The 18,846-nt window shown below is 41.0% G+C and overlaps 1 protein-coding gene across 1 annotated transcript in view; it reads left to right on the top strand.

The window, feature by feature from the left end:
• The window catches only part of Stat4 (signal transducer and activator of transcription 4), an 87,141-nt gene that overhangs the window by 44,637 nt on the left and 23,658 nt on the right, over positions 1-18,846 (top strand). The window contains exons 4-10 of the mRNA XM_036173486.1: positions 1,198-1,296; positions 4,754-4,846; positions 8,485-8,563; positions 11,837-11,922; positions 13,541-13,692; positions 15,533-15,691; positions 16,219-16,311. Of these exons, the coding sequence (XP_036029379.1) occupies positions 1,198-1,296; positions 4,754-4,846; positions 8,485-8,563; positions 11,837-11,922; positions 13,541-13,692; positions 15,533-15,691; positions 16,219-16,311 (761 nt within the window). The remainder of the gene's footprint in view (positions 1-1,197; positions 1,297-4,753; positions 4,847-8,484; positions 8,564-11,836; positions 11,923-13,540; positions 13,693-15,532; positions 15,692-16,218; positions 16,312-18,846) is intronic.

The following is an 18,846-nucleotide window of genomic DNA, read 5'->3' as shown; positions in this document are numbered from 1 at the left end:
TAAAATTAACAGGAGTAAATTCAAATAGACTTTGCAATATAGATGTTTTAGAAACATGATATTCCCACAAACTGTGTGGAGTCACTTTCATATCTATGCCTTCTGAGGTTCAGTTAATTCCTTTGTTTTCTGCTGGAAATTTCTGATCTAAAGAAGGAAAACATTTTTTAAAGAGTGAATATGGAAGAATAGGAACTCAGTTGATTTTTTACCCCAGTTTCACAAATGGAAATGTTAATCGACACAGAATCTGATAAATTATTGCAGAAGTCACAGCTATAATGTTTACACCAACAACCTTCATGTTTCTCCCCAGAAAGGTCCTTTGGTTTAGCTGTCTGTAGAATCTATTTTTGATTAGTGTTAATTTTCTGCTTTTCGGACTGTTAACTTTTTTGCTATTGACCTTTTGTCCATTTCATGGGTATCAGTAACACCTCAAGAAAGGATGGCAGAGATTCAATTAGTGTGCTTGTCTCCTGCGCCTCTTGCTAATCTTGCCTCAGAAAAGTCTAGCAAAGAGGTTTTAACACCACTATCTAAATGATGGTGTTCCAGAGAGCCCTGTAAATCAAGGCTAGAAAACACAGTGCTTGCAGGTAAGATAAATGAGTGCACACTCGTTGCCGGGCACCATGACAACCTAAAGAGATTCATGGTTTTCATTTACAACAATGTATCTGATGGCTCAATTAGTGCCTGGGGCTGCCAATTAACAATGTATGCATCGTTAACCTTGGCAATAAAAATATATGCATGCTTCAATGTCAAAAACATTATTGCTGAAATGTGGGTAGAGTTTTGCTTGCGTATAGTGTTATGAGGTAGTTGACATGAATGTCGTCAACTGTGGATCACAGCAGAAAGCTATCACATGTACATCTAAGACCCTCTTGGTTCTTGGGAGCTCATAGGACATAGCCACAGTGTCTTAAACCTGCCTACGACCTAAAATAAGCTGACCCTCTAGTGTTCAGGGTCTCTCATAAAGAAATGCTCAAAGAACAGCTATTGAGTCTTGAAAGTGAAGAGAGCAACTTTCTCTCGTAAGAGTCCAGATATCCAAGGCACTACAAAGGATTAGATTATTGGAACAGATCCCAAATAATTTTATAGGGAGATTATTGTTGGTTTTCAAGTATGACATTCCTTATGATGTCAAAGCATGTCATGCTGCTTTTGCTTACTGTTTTTCAGGGGAAGTTTCACGGAAATCCAATGCATGTAGCGGTGGTAATCGCAAATTGTTTAAGAGAAGAGAGGAGAATATTGGCTGCAGCGAACATGCCTATCCAGGTAACCTTTTCTGATCCGTACTCATATGCATTGTCTGGCCCATTACTGGCTTGCCAAGTGATAGTTTCTGAGTGTGTGATCTTGCTTTCTCCTTGAGTCCAGTTTTCTGCAGAATCAGTTTCTTCTTCCCTGTTGCTGGCTCCACCCTCCTTCCAGGCACCCGTGCTCAAGGTCTTAGGCTCATCTCTGAGAAGTTTCTTGTCCTTTTTGACATAATTACTAAATCTTTTCAAATCCCTTTTTTTTAAAAAAAAAAATGGGGCCTCATGTAGTGCAGGCTGGCCTTGAGCTCACTGTGTAGCCGAGGCTGGCCTTGTGATCTTTCTGTTCTCCTTCCAAGTGCTGGGATCAAGATGTGTGGCACCAGACTGGCTGCTCTAGATTCCTGTCTGTTTCCATGGCTAAGTTCTGGTCTAAGATCTTACAATATTAATCTAGGAATGCAGTGACCTCATTTCAGTTAACTTCCCAATTCCAGTTTGGACTCTGCCTCCTCGGCTGTCTGTCTTCACAGCCTGATCTTGACTGATGCTTCCAGACTGTCTGACTCCTGAGTCTAAGCTGCTACTCCACCGACAGGAATTTTGACTTACAGAAGCTCCCTAAGTACTTGTTTGACTGTTCTTTGCCCTAATGTTGTTTATAGTATATTTTTATCTCATTCTTCTGAATGTGATAAGAATCTAGCAAAGATAAGTAAAGGAATTGATAGTCTCTAAGACATACTTTTTTAGTTAAACCAACAAGAAAAAGATTCATAAAACAATATGTTTTCTAAATGACATTCTTCATACTTTAGTGAATCATACAACTTATGAAGATCTAACAATAGCGTATTTTTTTTAAGTATTAAAACTTCTAGCCGGGCGGTGGTGGCACACGCCTTTAATCCCAGCACTCAGGAGGCAGAGGCAGGTGGATCTTGTGAGTTCGAGGCCAGCCTGGTCTCCAAAGCACGTTCCAGGAAAGGCGCAAAGCTACACAGAGAAATCCTTTTTCGAAAAACCAAAAACCAAAACAAAAACAAAAAACCCTCTAGTTACGATCAGGCTATGGATGTTTTTGTAAGATTTAGCAACTTATTATTCCTGGATGATAATAAATGGTCTTGTTTTCATCTGAAAACTGTAGTTTCTAAGCTATAGTTTAGGGTTGTCCATTTTTATACCTGTCACATATATGGTCATTCCTGTCTCATCTCTGTCTCTATCTCTCTCTCTCTGTCTCTGTCTCTCTCTCTCTCAGGTATATGTGCCCTCTGCTCTCTCCAAATGTCAAATATTAGTCAAATCCAAACATTTAAGTACATACTAATCAAAGGAACTCTGAAAATATGTTAATATTGCATACTACTATAAAAAGGAATGTTTTTGTTTTTGTTGTTGTTGTTATAGTTTTTTTGGAGCTGAGGACCGAACCCAGGGCCTTGCACTTGCTAAGCAAGCGCTCTACCACTGAGCTAAATCCCCAGCCCCAGGAGTGCTTTTTTTTTTTTTTTTTTTTTTATTTCAAGTAGGTAGACAAATCATGGAATAATGGAGCTGGACATGATGAAAGGGAAGCTTTCCTAGTCTGAAGGATGTGGGATAGTTAAAAACACTCCACCCAGAGTTGAAAGCATGGGTTTTCCTTGAGGTCCCCCCACTGCTCTGCTGTGTACTGTCAAGTTATCAACCTTTCTAACCTGTTCTCTGCTCGACTGTATGGTGCAGGGGCTGCTTACATGCCTTGTTCTCATCTTCAGATCACTGTGGATCTTTGTGTTTAAAGGCCACACTCAGTGTCAGATCACTGTGGATCTTTGTGTTTAAAGGCCACACTCAGTGTCAGGTTATTAGAGTGGCCAAGAAATGGTGCTTGGAGGAGCCACTTGGCCTTTCTGCTGAACCAAATCATTTTTCCATTTCCTGCAGCAAGTTCCCTTTGCTTTAAAGCAAAAATAAATCACATCTCAGCAGGTTCAACACCCTCAACTGCTAATTTAAGCCTAAGTTAATGTGATCCTTTAGGACTAATTTAAAATTACATGAAGTTCAAGAGTAATGGAAGTAGGCTGTAGGAAATTATGAACATTCTTTTAAGACATAAAGGTAGGAGCTGGAAAGATGGCTCCATGGTTAAGAGTGCTGCTGTTCTTCCAGAGGACCCAGTTCAGTTTCCAGCACCCACAGACTAGCTCACAACTGCCTACAGTTCCAGCTGCATGGCATCAGGCTTCTAGACTCTGGTGTCACCTGCACACATGTGGCACACACACACACACACACACACACACACACACACACACACAAACACATGCACACACACAAAGATAAAATCTTTTAAAAATCACAAAATAACACATTTTTTACTATTTAGTGTTAATATTACATTTTGGTATATGTGCTGTTCTTGTCATATCCACTTAATTCCACATATCTATGCACATATTCATATACTTATGGATATATATATATATAATATATGTATATATATAATATATATGTATATATATATGTATATATATATATATATATATATATATATCTGCATGCATATCCAAGTAGAAATTAAATCTAGTGTTTTATAATCATGGGCTGGAGAGATGGTCAGCTGTTAAAAAAGGCTAGGCTCACAACCAAAAATATAATCTGCTTAGTTGCTTAGATTGTAGTACTGTCTACATCATGTCATTTAACAGTTTCTACAGTGCACAGAACCAGACTGACCCAAGACTTTCTCTAAGGCCCCAATGAAAGGACAAAACAAAACTTCAGTTCTGTGTCCTTGTCCAGGAGTGGACTTAACAAGGCTGATTAGGGCTGGAGCCTGTGCCTCAGAGGAGCCAAAGCTGTGTCTTCTGGGGACCCACCTTTTCCCCTTGGACTGTGGTTGTCTGTCCTTAGACAGCTGTCTGAGGTATCCTGTGTTCTTGCCAACACTGTCTGAGACTTCACTCTCTGCTGACCTTGGCTGCCCCCTCCCCAAAAACAGTACATATGATGTTGTACTTCTTAATGAACTTCCTTGGCATAAGTGACCAGTTTGTGTTTGATCTCCAGGTTTCAGCTGTTGATTTTTCTTCTTTATTTCTTGTCTTCTGCTGGTTGGGGACAAGTGGCACCCAATGTGAGGCACGAGAATGGGACACCAAGCATGGCTACCAATTGTCCCAAACTGACAGGAACAAGCACACTGAACTAATGTTCCCTTTGTGTTTTCATCATGGCATCTGAAAGTTTTGAGTTGGTCTGACTATGGACACTACAAGCAGAATTTTTATCTGTTCTGGGGGTGGGAATCTGGAGCCTTGTGCATTCTCTGCCAGTGGGTTATATGCCCGGCTCTTTCAGCGGGGGTTTTAATGGTCATAGAGTATTATATATCACATTGTTCTAAACCTCGGGTCAAAGTAGGTCAAATAACCATAAACACATTTTATCAACAACAATGAAATCTCAATATATTCTTTTTCCAGGGACCTCTGGAGAAATCCTTACAAAGTTCTTCAGTTTCAGAAAGACAGAGAAATGTGGAACACAAAGTGGCAGCCATTAAAAACAGTGTGCAGGTGCGTGGCCTTATGTAGATGTCTCAGGTGAGGAGTGGCGGTCTGTGTGCCACAGGCCAGTGCAGACAGATCTCAGAGGACAGTGTGTTTCTCACATGCCGCATTTGTACAGCAAAGATTCCCTTGAGGAGGCTTTTAAACTTGACTTTTTTATGATACCAAGCTGCCACAGTATCTGTCTTCTAGAGTAAGTGTGGTAACTTGTAGTTCTTAAAAAGTACAATTAGATACATTTCATCTAATTGACTCTATATTCTTTTATTATCCTTTACCTGTAGAATCCTTTAGGTCACTCACTTCCTTTGATGTTAGAACATTTAGTTTCCCCTCCCCATTGGTCTTGTAGATTTGTAACTTTCCTTGATTTGGAAAAAAATCATTTTAAGGTAACAGACTTTCCGCTGTGTGGTATATAGAGATAATATCAAATTCCCTTTCCAGAATCTATGTAGCATTTATTTACTTGTTGTTTTTTCATGGAAATAGAAACAATTCTCTAAAAATCAGCTACAGACAAGGCAAAGCTCTCCACACACTGTCCGAATTGTAGGCAGAGTTTCAGTGAATGGACTTGTAAGCTTTACTTCCAGGAAGGTTTAATGATCTTTCACAATAAGTAGACAAGCAGACATGCCTTTGTTCCCACCATTGCAAAGAAAGAATCAGACTCCCAAAGCAGACCTAAGGCCAGTGCCTGAGTATATTATGATGGTAAACCAAGGACTGTACCGATGCCATGAGTATGTAAAAGCAGACCATGGCTATTGTATCATATTAAATAAGGATGCTTATGTGCATTAATCAAGTACACAGATGGCTCCAGTGTTTTTAGTGGATATTAGTATATGATAGGCCTGAATCCAAGACCCGGTGCCTGCCAAGTCAGTTCTCCACCACCGAGCTCCATAGTCCTGGGATTCCTTATTAACTCCTGAGAAGTTTGGTGCAACCTAGGTTCACCATTTATAGCTCTGCCCTGATCCTTCCCTTGGGCCCATAGACCATCCCAGGTCTGCGAATGTTGGTTGCTAAGGTCTTCTTTGAGATTGCCTGTCCAGGGACCACTAGGCCATCTTCACACAGAGTGAATGACACAGCCTGAGAGGAAACACCAGAACCTGCACTCAAGTGAGCGTTAACTTTGCGTCGCAGGCCATGCTCCTGAGTTCCCTGTGGGAACAAAGCTAAGCTAAAGCCCAGGACAGACCACCTGCTTGCTCAGCTCCTCCCTACCCCACCCCTATTCAGCAAGTCCTTTCTGAGAGCACACCGCCACTAGATCCCTGTACCCAATCCAGGGTGCAGGCTGATTCCAGGATGCCAGACCTGGCCCCTAGACAGAGCAGTAGTTTCCCACCCATATACTTTGCTGCTTGGGCCATAACCTCCACCTCTCCATAGAGTGTTCTGGAATGTAGCATTCACAAAAGGATTCCTGACCATCATGAGAGGTCTTGAAGTTATCACAACAAACATTTTACAAAATTTTTTTTTCCAAAAAATCACTATACCTGGTGACAATTATCTGGAGCTCTTTAATTAGTTTATTGTTGAATTTTCAAATCATGGTTTAATATACTTTTTATTTATTTAGGTTTTTTTTTTTTTTTTTTTTTTTGTTAGGAGACTCTGAAAGCATCTTTTAATTCTGAGGTCAAATGATATATCTCTGCTTTAAAACTATATTTAATTTTATCATGTGTCTCCCAAGTATGTGAGTTCGCTGTCTCTTAGCAGTCCATCCCTTTCTGTAGATCTTTGCTCTTGAGAAATCGAACAGTCGCGTGAGCTGCTGCAGGTGTGTTGAAGGGGTGGGAAAAGGAGCAAAGACTTTGAAGCTGAACTGGATCCAGGTGGCTTTGCGTTCTCACCTGGAACTTGTCGCCATGTGTCTGTGAACCTCAATTTTCTCATATGAAAAACGGCGGGGTGCCGGAGGACAGTGCATGTAAGGTTCAGGCCCGATGAAGTCGCTGAAATACTGTAGTGTCGTTACCAGGTGGACAGTATGCGGCAGAGTCAAGAGCCAGTGCCTTTTCGCAGATTTAAAAATGTCAAGAGCGTGAGCTAACAGAGGAAAACAGTAATCATAGCTGATGCTGGCCAGGCATGTGCTTGATAATAGGCGATGTTTTAAGCATTATATACAACTCAGGTGACGTGACATGACCCCCCTGAAGTGAATGCGGCTACGGCCTTTCCTTTGTGCCTCCCTCCCCCTCTCTCCCTTTCTTCCCCTCCCTCTCTCCCTCCTCCCGCCTCTCTGTTCTATAAACAGAGGCATGCACATTTTATGAACTGTGGCGCACACCTTTAATCAGGAGGCAGAGGCAGGAGGATCTCTGTGAGTGTGAGGCCAGCCTGGGCTACAGAGAGAGTTCTAGGACAGCCAGTGCTACACAGAGCCTGTCTTACAAAGAAACAAAACAAAGCCACAGAGGTGAGGCATAAATTCATACTGACCCCAAATTTGATATTTTTCCTAATCAGTAATTTAAACGGTGAAATTGGGAGATTGTGGAGACAGGGAAGGATGTGTGCATCTTTAGAGAAGACCTCTTGGGATGAGGGAAAGCAGTCTAAATGCAGGATTCGGTAGTTGGGCTTGGGGCCAACACAGCTGTGCTGCTGCATTTCCTCAGACATGCAGCTCACTTCACATTGTCAAGCTTGTGTTTTCTTTTTCTTTTCGTTCTTTTTCTTCCCTCGCCTTTTTGTTTTTGAGACAGACTTTCTCTGTGTAGTCCTGGCTGTCCTGGAACTCACTCTGTAGAGCAGGCTGGTTGGCTTCAAACTCACAAAGATCCTCTGCCTCTACCTCCTGAGTGAATGCCAGGATTAAAGGCGTGTCCCACCATGGCCAGGCTCAAGCCTCTTTTCTTTGTCTGCAAAAGCAAGAATGGACACAGTGGGCTCTTGATGAGTAGTGAGAGAAGGTAATCCATGAAAAGCCGACATTCAAGGTCTCAACTATTATGACTGAACAGGAAACACTAATGGGTTTGGAGGGAAAAAAAGACAAAAACGCAAAGACAAAAACGGCAGGCATGTGTTAAGAAATAGGAAGAAAAGCTACTTAAGCAGAATTGTCCTAAACCGCGCTTCTCTGATCATTGTACACTAGGGCAAAGTAGAGCCGGAGAGAACAACAAGATCAGTTTTCTCCAGCAAATGAAGTTATATGATCAGCAGCTCTTGTAACTAATGGAGAAATGAGGGGGAAAAATGCTGAAAGATTTCCTATGCAGAAAGAAAAAGAGTTGGGGGAGAGAGATCGCTCAGGGGTTAAGAGCACTGTACTCTTGCAGGTGACCTGAGTTTGGTTCCTATATGGCAACTCATAACTCTGTCACTACAGTTCCAAGGGATCTGATGTCCTCTTCTGACCTCCTCAGACACTGCATGCATAAATATAAATATTTCTTAAGGTGGAAGAGAACGTTTAACTCGGTCTTCCAGCGGAATGCAGCTTTCCTGTGGAGTAGCTCTTTGGAGGTGTTGGCTCCTGACAGACGCTGTTGGCAGCTGGGATGGCCAGTGTATTATTGTTTACAAGTACATATGATGTTTCTATGGTGTGCTTGAACATTGCAACATAGTTGGTATTTCCTTTTGATCATGTTTTCTTTTGTTTAAAGATGACAGAACAAGACACCAAATACTTGGAAGATCTGCAAGATGAATTTGACTACAGGTATAAAACAATTCAGACAATGGGTAAGTGGCTGTTTTGTCTATAACTCTACATGGGGACATAAAAGTAGCATAATTATTAGGGCTCTTCACCAGTCAGAGTCAAGCTGCAAGCAAATTTGATTGGTGAGCCCCCCACCAACTTCATTTTTGAGGAATGTAGACAAAGAATATTTCCAGTTTTGCTTTTTGCCTTTTCTCCATTTAGGTTATACATGTATATTTATTTACTAACCAATTCAAAGCAAATTACAGGTCACATGAGAAATGACACCCACTGCCATGTGTATCTCCCCCTGGAAGAACATTCTAAGGGGTCAGAAACTCAGGGCTGGGTGTGGTGCACATGCCTAGAATCCCAGTGAGTCGAAGGCTGAGCAGGAGGATGGAGAGCTGGAAGCCAGTCTGGGATACACAGCAAGAGTCTGGGATACACAGCAAGAGTCTGGGATACATAGCAAGAGTCTGGGATACACAGCAAGAGTCTGGGATACACAGCAAGAGTCTGGGATACACAGCAAGAGTCTGGGATACACAGCAAGAGTCTGGGATACACAGCAAGAGTCTGGGATACACAGCAAGAAACTTCCTCAAAAGAAAAATCACTGGCTAGGCTCTCCTTCAACTTGGCATACCAGACTTTGTTGACTACCATGGAAGGAAGGCCTTACCCACTCTGAGGAGTGGATGGGGGTAGAGTGGGAGGGAGGGGGAACTGAGGTTGATATGTAAAATGAAAAAAATTTTAATAAATAAATATATTTAAATACAAAAAAAGAAAAATAACTAATGAAAATAAAAATAATCATCTAATACTGTCAGGAAGTTACTGATATTTGATGAGTTCTTACAATTTTCAAAAATTATAAAGTAGAACTATGCTTTTAGAAAAAATTGCAAAGTAGGCAAAAGCATTAAAAATAAAAACCACATGAAGTCTCGCAATCTACAGATAAACATGGTTTAAAATGTCTTACATTTTTCTTTACATAGTCACAAACATATATATCTAGGTATTTATCTTCCAAAGAGTTAGACATTTTATAGATATTCATGTGTATGAAATTTTAAAGTTTTTATCTTTAGGTATTTCTAAGACAATTTTAATAATTGAGTAAATGTCAAAATACAAAGATACTGAATTTATTTGACTCTGTGTACTTAGACATTAAGTTTGTTTCTAGTTAGATGATTTTTAATAGATGGATGGAGAAAATGAAAATACTTTTAAGGCCTGAGATGCATGAGAGCAGAAGTGGATTGATATTCTGTGCTATTGATAACTATGCTGCAACTATTGGGCTAATCGCTGAGGTTCTAGTTGGTTCTGTGTGGATTCGCTGCAGAACTGTGCCAGTGTATATTTGGTTTCCATCATTATGCTCTGCTCGTGTCAGAGACTAGAAGACATTAGACACATGTCTTAGTTACTTTTCTATTGCTGAAAAGAGCAACTTTTAGAAGAAAGCATTTCATTGGGGCTTGCTTATAGCTTCAGAGGTTTAGTCCATTGTCATGGCGGGAAGCATGGTGGCATGTGTGTAGGCACTGGAGCAGTAGCTGAGAGATACATCTTGATTCATGGGGGAAAGAGAGAGGCAGACCCTGGGCCCGGTATGAGCGTTTGAAACTCAACAGTGACACACCTCCTCCACAAGGCCACACCTGCTCCCATCCTTCCCAAACAGTTCTACTAACTGGGGATCAAGCATTCAAACATAGCAACTATGGGGCTGTTCTCATTCAAACCACCACAAGGAAAGATGGGAACCCTGTGATAGTTTTACAGTTTTACTTATCTCAAAATGTTTTTAAAAGAAAGCAAAGCTAAACATCTATATCACAGAACCTCCTTTAACTATTTGGATGTTAACACAGACTGTGAAGGCAGCATGAGTGACTATTATCGAATGCTTCCTTTTTTCTGAAGAAGGTGTTTTGCATTCTCCTGTCCTTGTCAGGATGCCATGACTGCTGTGAACAATGCAACATGTCCATGATCATTTACATGTTCAGACTTTCTCTTTAGAAGAAACAGTGAAGCTTAGGTTTAATCACTTACCAAAGGCGTCCACAATCCTAGAGAAATCTGGAAACACTGTGTGTTTCATCAAGTGTCATTGAAGACAGACTTATTCCAATTTCCACATAAGCTATGAAGTTTAAGATTTACAATATGACAAGATGTTGTTAGACAATAAGACTGTTTTGAATGTAGCATTTACTTTGTATGTCACCTCAATATTTTTCAGCGTTCATGTGCATTATAAAGAATTAAAAAAATGAATCCAGGTGCGGTGGTTTACACCTGTAACCCAGCACTTAGGAGGTGGCATCAAGGAGAGTTTAAGATCATCCTCAGTCATTCATACAAGTGAAATGAAGGACAGCCAGAGAAACAAATTATAGAGGAAGCTGGAAAATATTGGCTAATGAAGTTCCAGTTGATAAAGCAATAGACACACAACATTTTACTGTGTGTAGTACCCAAGAATTTGTGAACTGTTACAACCAGAAATATCATCCTGAAAAATTAGTGATAATTAGTAGAGAAATTTGTCACAGTAGTTTTGTTTGGCATTTTTTTTTCAATTACGCAAGTTAGAAAAGCATCCCCAACCCTCAGCATTTGCTGTGTACCAATAGGTCTAATGTTCAAGCTAAGCAATAGGGTATTTATTGGTTTATGGCCTAGCTTCTCATCTGAGGGACTAAATAGTTCTTCATTTTGTTTTATTTTCTATTCTTTCCCATGACCAGTTTTGCTGTGAGGATGGGTCCATTTTGTAAGGAAAATGAGAAAGTAAAAATTTAGTTTTATAGTTCCTGTAAGTTGACTAAGACTAACTCTATCAGGCAGAGATGAAAGGGTTGGGGAGATGGTAGAGGCTGTAGAATGAGTCACATGATTTAATTACAGGCACAAGGAATTCCCCTTTCCTTATATCTAACAAGTATTTTTTCCTCCATTCAGGAAGAGCCAGTAAAATAAGTCCATTACAAAACCTTCCTCTGTCCACCACCGAACACTGAGTACTAGGTGAAGAGCACCCCTTCCTGCTTGCAGCTAAATCAAAGGTCCCCATGCATGCTTGGCTGAATTCTTTCTGGCAGGTCAAGAACATTCCCAGACTGGACTTCCATGCTCAACACCAGGCGCCCACTTTGTCTCTAACAGCCTTGACCCTGGTCCAGTCCAGGGCTGGTTTGGAGCTGGATTGAGATGGACTTGACTTTGGGGATAAAAGACTTGTCCCAGAGATGATGACTCTGAACCCGCTCTCCTTCCCTTTGCAGACCAGGGGGACAAGAATAGCATCCTAATGAACCAGGAGGTTTTGACACTGCAAGAAATGCTTAATAGCCTGGACTTCAAGAGAAAGGTTGGTGAAGAATTTGCCTGGTGTTCTTTCCCTAGACCTCATCCTACTGAAAGTAGGCCTCAGAGTTTATCAGTTCCATTTATGCTGCATGAAAAAAAAAAATGGTACTGTTTCCAGGAACTGTCTTCCGTGACTCAGTAAACTTGCATGGCCACCCTGTCCCACACGCCCCTGGCCTGTGAAATGCTGCTGGAGATACCATTAACTTAAGGTGGAAACTGTACCAATTTTTATTTTTCACTGTTTAATGTGCTAAAGTGAGTTACACTACACATTTAAAATTAAAAGCTACTTGATGACTTAAAATATGATTGGAAAAATTAGTGTTCTATCGTCTATTCTGAGAGTGACATGCTCATGAAATCTCCCAAACTTTAGAAAAGTTTGTTGGCAACCAAACTTAAAATAGTTTTTGGCTCAATGAAATATTTTCAAGAGATTTAATATTCCTTTTTCAATTCTCTACCTGTCTTTAAAAGTAAATACAATTGGTATTTAACCAATAGCTGTTAAATCAGTTGTTCATTTCTAAAAGATCACTTTCTGATGAATGAATATGAATCCACATAAGTTTTTTTCACCTTAAATTGATTATAAATATAACTAAAAATATATAATATTGCAAGCATGGGAGGAATTAGTCCAAGCTAAAATATAAGGCTTTTATGGTTAATCTGTTTAGATCTTACATGTACCATCTTATTTTGCTTGAAAAATTCAAGAGAGAAGGAACTCTGAAAATAATTTAACCCATCCACCAATCACATATAGGAGATAGCTAAGTTATAGCAAGGTTAAGTGCTTGTCCAAACTCTCAGTGCTAGTGAAAACCTGAAGAGAAGCTCCAGCTCCTACTCCTCATGCCTATGAAAGTTCCTTCATGATGCCTCCCTAAGCACAAATAAAGTCTGAAGAAAAGGAAAAACACAGGAAGACCCAAGTTTTAATCAGTGTATTTGCAAATAGACTGATAATCACATTCATAAAAAAACAAAAGTAGAAAGAGGGGCTGAAGCAGTGGCTTCAGGGTTAAGAGCACTGGCTGGTCTCCAGAGGATGTGGGTTCTATTCCCAGAACCCACATGGTGAGCACTCACCACCAACTGAAACTCCACTCCTAGAGAATCCAACACCTCTTCTGGCTTCTGTGGGCACTGCACACACATCCTCTGGACATACATGCAGGCACAACACCCATACACATATAAAGAAGTAAAATAAACAACTGTTCCAATGCATGTTTAGGACAGCGAGATTCAATACTGGCACAGACGTTCCCGTTGGACACATTTAAACTGAAACGTGGGGTTGGGGATTTAGTTCAGTGGTAGAGCGCTTGCCCAGCAAGTGCAAGGCCCTGGGTTCGGTCCTCAGCTCTGGAAATAAACAAACAAACAAACTGAAATGTGAGGATGTCAACTGTGGCCACGTTCTTGTGATATCATCCGATTGTAACAACTTTACTGTTTGAAAAGGCAACGCTATACCAAGTAGAAACTAGTCTTGATCGACTATTTGGTTAACTTTAATTAACCTTCATCTCTCAGATGAGTGTGCTTTGTGGGCAGGATTGTAACCTGGGTGTTCTGTGGCTCTGTCACCTGCCGTCTGTTTTTAGGAAGCGCTCAGTAAGATGACACAGATAGTGAATGAGTCGGACCTGCTCATGAGCAGCATGCTGACAGAAGAACTACAGGACTGGAAGAGGCGGCAGCAGATTGCCTGCATCGGTGGCCCGCTCCACAGTGGGCTGGACCAGCTTCAGAACTGGTAAAGCCACTGACTTTAGTTTCTAGTGAAAACCACAGGAAGTGCAGGCTTCAGTGTGCCAGCCAGAGGACAGGTTACACCACGCTGGGAACTATTGAACTGTTGAGCACCAAGGCTCCTCTGCTCAGTGAGGTCTTGGCTCTCCTCCTCTGGGAAGGAAAAGGAAGCCTTTCCCATGCATAAGAATTCTTCAATTTGCAGACCTGATATCCTAAAAGACTTGAATGATTCTTTTGAAGCAAACAGTGCATTGTCTTTAAGGATAAACATTAGCTTCAAAAATCTTAAAAAACAAATTTTAAAATGTGTGTCTTACAATACGAGTTAAACGTTTAGTTTTATGCTTTCAAACACATTCACTTTGTTAAGGATGTTGGTCAAGGATGTAAAATTTCAGTTGGAAAAAATAAGTTTAGAAAATCTATCACACATCATGATGGCTGCAGTTGGAAATAGTTCATATACTCGAAAGTTACTTAGTATATTTTCTGTTCTTACAAAAAGGTTGTGTGAGACAATGCATGTGTCTGAGTTTTGATTTGGCCATCCTTCACTATACAAACACAGCATAACACCATGAATAAAACTACAAAAATACACAATGTTTGCTGGCCAGTTAAAAGAGAGGTAAGCTAGGCATGGTAACACACACACTGCCATCTCAGGGAAAGGACACATGATCCAAGCCATCCTCATCTACATAGCAAGACCCTCTACAAAATTATAACACAGTAACAAGTGACATGATCTCCAGCAGTCGACACAACAGGGCATCTCTATTTAAAATACAGATATGCCATTAAGTGTAGATACTATCTTTTTACATTGCAAGATAAAGATGTTGACAAAGTTTCCTTACTCATACATACAAAATAAGACTGTCTGAAAGAGCAATAAAAAAACATGCAGAGAACCAAAATCTCTGAGTTAAAATTCAAAATTGCTTTCTAAGGGATAATCCCAGAAGTTTGCCATGCCCCTGCTTGTTCAGAGAAGTAAAGACATGTCCTCATTTTAAAACACACTGATTCCCCTCCACACTCTAAACCCAGAAAACTCTGCTATGAAAACAAGTCTAGCAATGAAGGGGGTGGTGAAGGCCCTAATGGTGCATAGGGTGAAGCCCAGGAGGGCCGCAGCTCGCCCTGGTCCCTCCGGTCTGATGGTCTGATGCTTGGGAGAGGAGCTGCTGTGAGGATGGCTGAGGTGCCCTGCTCCTCTGGCTGCAGCCCCCTCCTCTCCCTAGTCCAAATTAGTCTTTCTTGTCCTCCTTTAGCTGACCTAATCCTCACCTCCATCTCTAAGGAAGGATCAGCACATAGGGAGCAGGATTCCACTCAGAAACAGCAGCGAGCATTCCCAAACACTGGGTAACTTCTGCCAGAACAACTCAGTCCTCACTCTCCACTAACACTAAGGAACTGTAAATGTGCATAGTCGGGGAGGGAGGTGGCTTTTACACGTAACATTCTCCGTGTCTTGTACTCTGTGTTTTAAATTGTTCTGTCTATGACTCAGTGAAAGCCATATTCTTAATGTGCATACTTAAGAGGATCTAAAGACCAATTAAAGGGGATTTGGCTCCAGATGTGGACAATATTTTATAAAGGATGCCTGTAAATTAAAATCACAAATTAGAAAATACTTAACATGATAATGAAGAGGAAAAGGTTTAGGAAAAACAATAAAGATCGTCATCAATCATAATTGGGATTAAATGATTTGTTTAATTAATTTAATCACTTAATCATTTATTAATTATGAAATATGATCAGCTGTTAAACTAGCTCAGTCACTAACTGGGGGAAAAAAAAAAAACCTGTCATTTGCTGTTCAATAGCTTTACCCTGTTGGCAGAAAGTCTTTTCCAACTCAGACGACAGCTGGAGAAATTAGAGGAACAGTCTTCCAAGATGACTTATGAAGGAGACCCCATCCCCACCCAGAGAGCACACCTGCTGGAGAGAGCCACCTTCCTGATCTACAACCTTTTCAAGAAGTGAGTGCGTCGCTGTGATGGCAGCACCGAAACACATTTCCATTCTTTACTCCTCAAGCATGTCTTTTCCATATGGTAATGAACCTCATCACCTACCTCCCACTCCATTTTCACATCATAGAAAAGAGGAAGGATTTCTTCTTGAGAGCACATCCAATAAATGAGGGTGGGAAGCGCTTTTGTAAGATCACTGGAGAAAAAAAAAAAAAACCTCAAATTTTTGGCACCAGAAGTTCCAAAATGGCATAAAATTAAGTGTCTCTTTTGTTATATAGGATAAGCATGGATCTTTATTGAGTCCATAACAGGTAATTAAGAATTACTATTGTTAATTAGGGATGACCTTCAGACATTTTTTTCCTGTCATTTTACACTAAGGATTTGAGAAGCTGCTCAGAAGACTGGAGTGGAATGGGTGTTTCAGCATCTTCCAGATGTAAAAAGTTTGGACTTTGTGGGGAAATAGCCTCCAGTTATCCATGGATAACATCTTTAATGTTTTCCAATGTTATTTCCTTCTCATGTAGCTCATTTGTGGTTGAGCGACAGCCGTGCATGCCAACACACCCTCAGAGGCCGCTGGTACTTAAAACCCTCATCCAGTTCACTGCAAAACTGAGGTATGCAGAACACACTCGGTTGTTTTATGTCTGCGGCACTACAGCCACGGCTAATTATGGCGCCTTACATCCAGCTGTTCTCCGTGGAGCTCCTGCTGAGAGCCCAGGCTGAACTTGGGCAAATCCCTGCAGAAAAGTTAGCATGAGAGCTTGCTTGTCAAGAACGTGACAACGTGGGGTATTAATGAAGACATGAGGGATATTAGCACGAAAGTGTGCAGTCATAATATCAGGCACTCTGGGACTAATTGCCGAAAAGGTTAATGTGAGAAAAGACTGGAAAGACAGAAGAGGAGACTTGTAGGAGAGCGAGCGTGCAGAAATAATGGCTGAGTCTGTTCTGTAACTGTGGAGCAGAGAGAAATAGAACAGACAAGACAGATGGGGACAGGCTACAGAAGACGGAATATCCAGGAAATGAGTGGCACACGCTTCCCCTGTGATAACCCGGTAATGGTTTAGTGGGTTTCCCACAAAAACTCGAGCACTGTAATTTTCAATACATCCTTGCTGAGTACCTGAGTTAGAGACATGTGGGCTTGGGTGATTTTCACTGAACTTTCATCGCGTATTTGTTACATTTTTATGAGCGTGAATAATCAAAACTTAGGTTTTCCCTAGTAAACTTAAGACAACGTGTTTCAGTCTCACTTTCAAAGATTTTGATTGTGCCTTCGACTCCAGGCCAGGAGCTGCACATTCCTCATCACTAGGAATGCGGATCAAATTAAAACGCCTTTATTGATCCCACGGTGGAGGGCAACTGAGGTCCTGTGGCAGGACTCTTAACCACCTAGCAGCACTGGAACCCAATTTTTAAAGGGAAGACACCTTTCAATTTGCATTTCAAAACCTCTAATTAAATCTCCTAGTCGATTTCGATATCTTTGTATGAAATTTGCACCCAAGATACAAGAACAGAAAACAGAGGGGATTAGCCAAGTTCCTTTTTCAAGTTTCTCTCTTAAACATTGTTCATTGCTCATCTCCAACCTCTGCGGAAGCCAGGAGACAGTGACCAGGGAGTTAGGATGGAGATGTGGTGGATATTCTACTTTTTACTTGAGACATCCGTGTAGATGACAAGGAAATTGGAAATGCTGGATGAGAAATGAAAAGATAATAAGGACTGTCTAGCAAAACATTCTGAGTGGAAGAGGTCCCTGAGCAGGTAGCATTTAGTGCTTATTTGAAATGATGCCTAAGCATAGGTCCCTGTCCTGGTGTGAGCACCCTGTCCTCCTCCTCAGCTTGACTGCTAGGTCTTCATCCTCCTTCCCTGCACTCTCTTACTAGATAATGCAGACTTTTCCTCTAAAGCATCTCTCTGCCATAGCATTGTGATCTCCTGTTTCAAAGAGAAGGCGACATGGGAAACTCTCGGACAGCGGTTCCCGACCTTCCTAACACTGCAGCCCTTTAATAAAGTCCCTCATGTTGTGGTGACCCCCCACCCATAAAATTACTTTTGTTGCTACTTCAAAACTGTCATTTTGCTACTGTTATGAATTGTAGTGTGAGAGGTTGAGACCCACAGTTTGAGAACCACTCCTCTCGGCTCAATCAGTGCTTGGCAGTGGATCAAACCCTTTCCGGAGGAGGACGATGGGAAAGAGAACTGTCTGTCCATGCCCAGGAGACCAATACACCCTGTCCTCCATCTACTACTGACTTCACACTCAGCATGTTCCACCCTGAAGCCAACCTGTGCTTCATGCAAGACGTCTAAGGACCCTTTGCCTCGCTGCATGGGCATCTTCGCGTGGGCTGTTGATGAGCTACAGTTTTGTGTCTCCAATACTAATGCATTTCCTCCATTTTCTATAAATCCTGCCTGGCTGGATTCTTTTCTTCTACACATAGCCATGCCCACTTTTCTCCTTTAGCCAATCTTTGCTGCATGAGTTTTCAAATATCTGAGCCTATACTCAATATACATGAGGAGTTGAGTATATAATGGATGAATGTATAAGGCTTAGGATGGATGGATGAACGGATGAATGGATGGATGGATAGATGGGTAAGTGAATGAGTGAATGTGTCTGCAGATGCAAGGAACCCACAGAAAAAAGCATGTCATGGATACCTTGGGGATTTTGGGGGGCAGGGGAAACAAAAAAAGAGCTGACTGACATCCAAAGAAGGAATTCTTACCTGAGTTTGGATTGTTCCTTAGTTTGAAATTGTCTTTTTTAGTTACAAGCATGTTTGCTGCTATGAAAAATATATAGCTCTTCTTGAAATTACAAATATAATTTAATAGAGATTTTCTGTAGTCATTTTAGAAATTTGGTCTTTCTCAGTATTTTTCACCATCAAAATTCTCAAACTTAGTTTTGCTAAGTTCACAAAACATTTGTTTCTGTAGTATGAGGAAAAGAGGGTGTCGTGTTAATAGACTTGCAAAGAACCTTTCTTAAATACTTATGTTTCAGATTTCAACCCATACACACAGCTGTTTATCTGAATGGGCCAAGGAATCTAGCACTTATCAACTGAAAAAAATGTGCAAACAGCCAGTGTGTGTCAGTAGTG

Source organism: Onychomys torridus, chromosome 23 (assembly GCF_903995425.1).
Source record: "Onychomys torridus chromosome 23, mOncTor1.1, whole genome shotgun sequence".
Lineage (NCBI taxonomy): Eukaryota > Metazoa > Chordata > Mammalia > Rodentia > Cricetidae > Onychomys > Onychomys torridus.
This window is presented reverse-complemented; position numbering and strand designations above follow the sequence as displayed.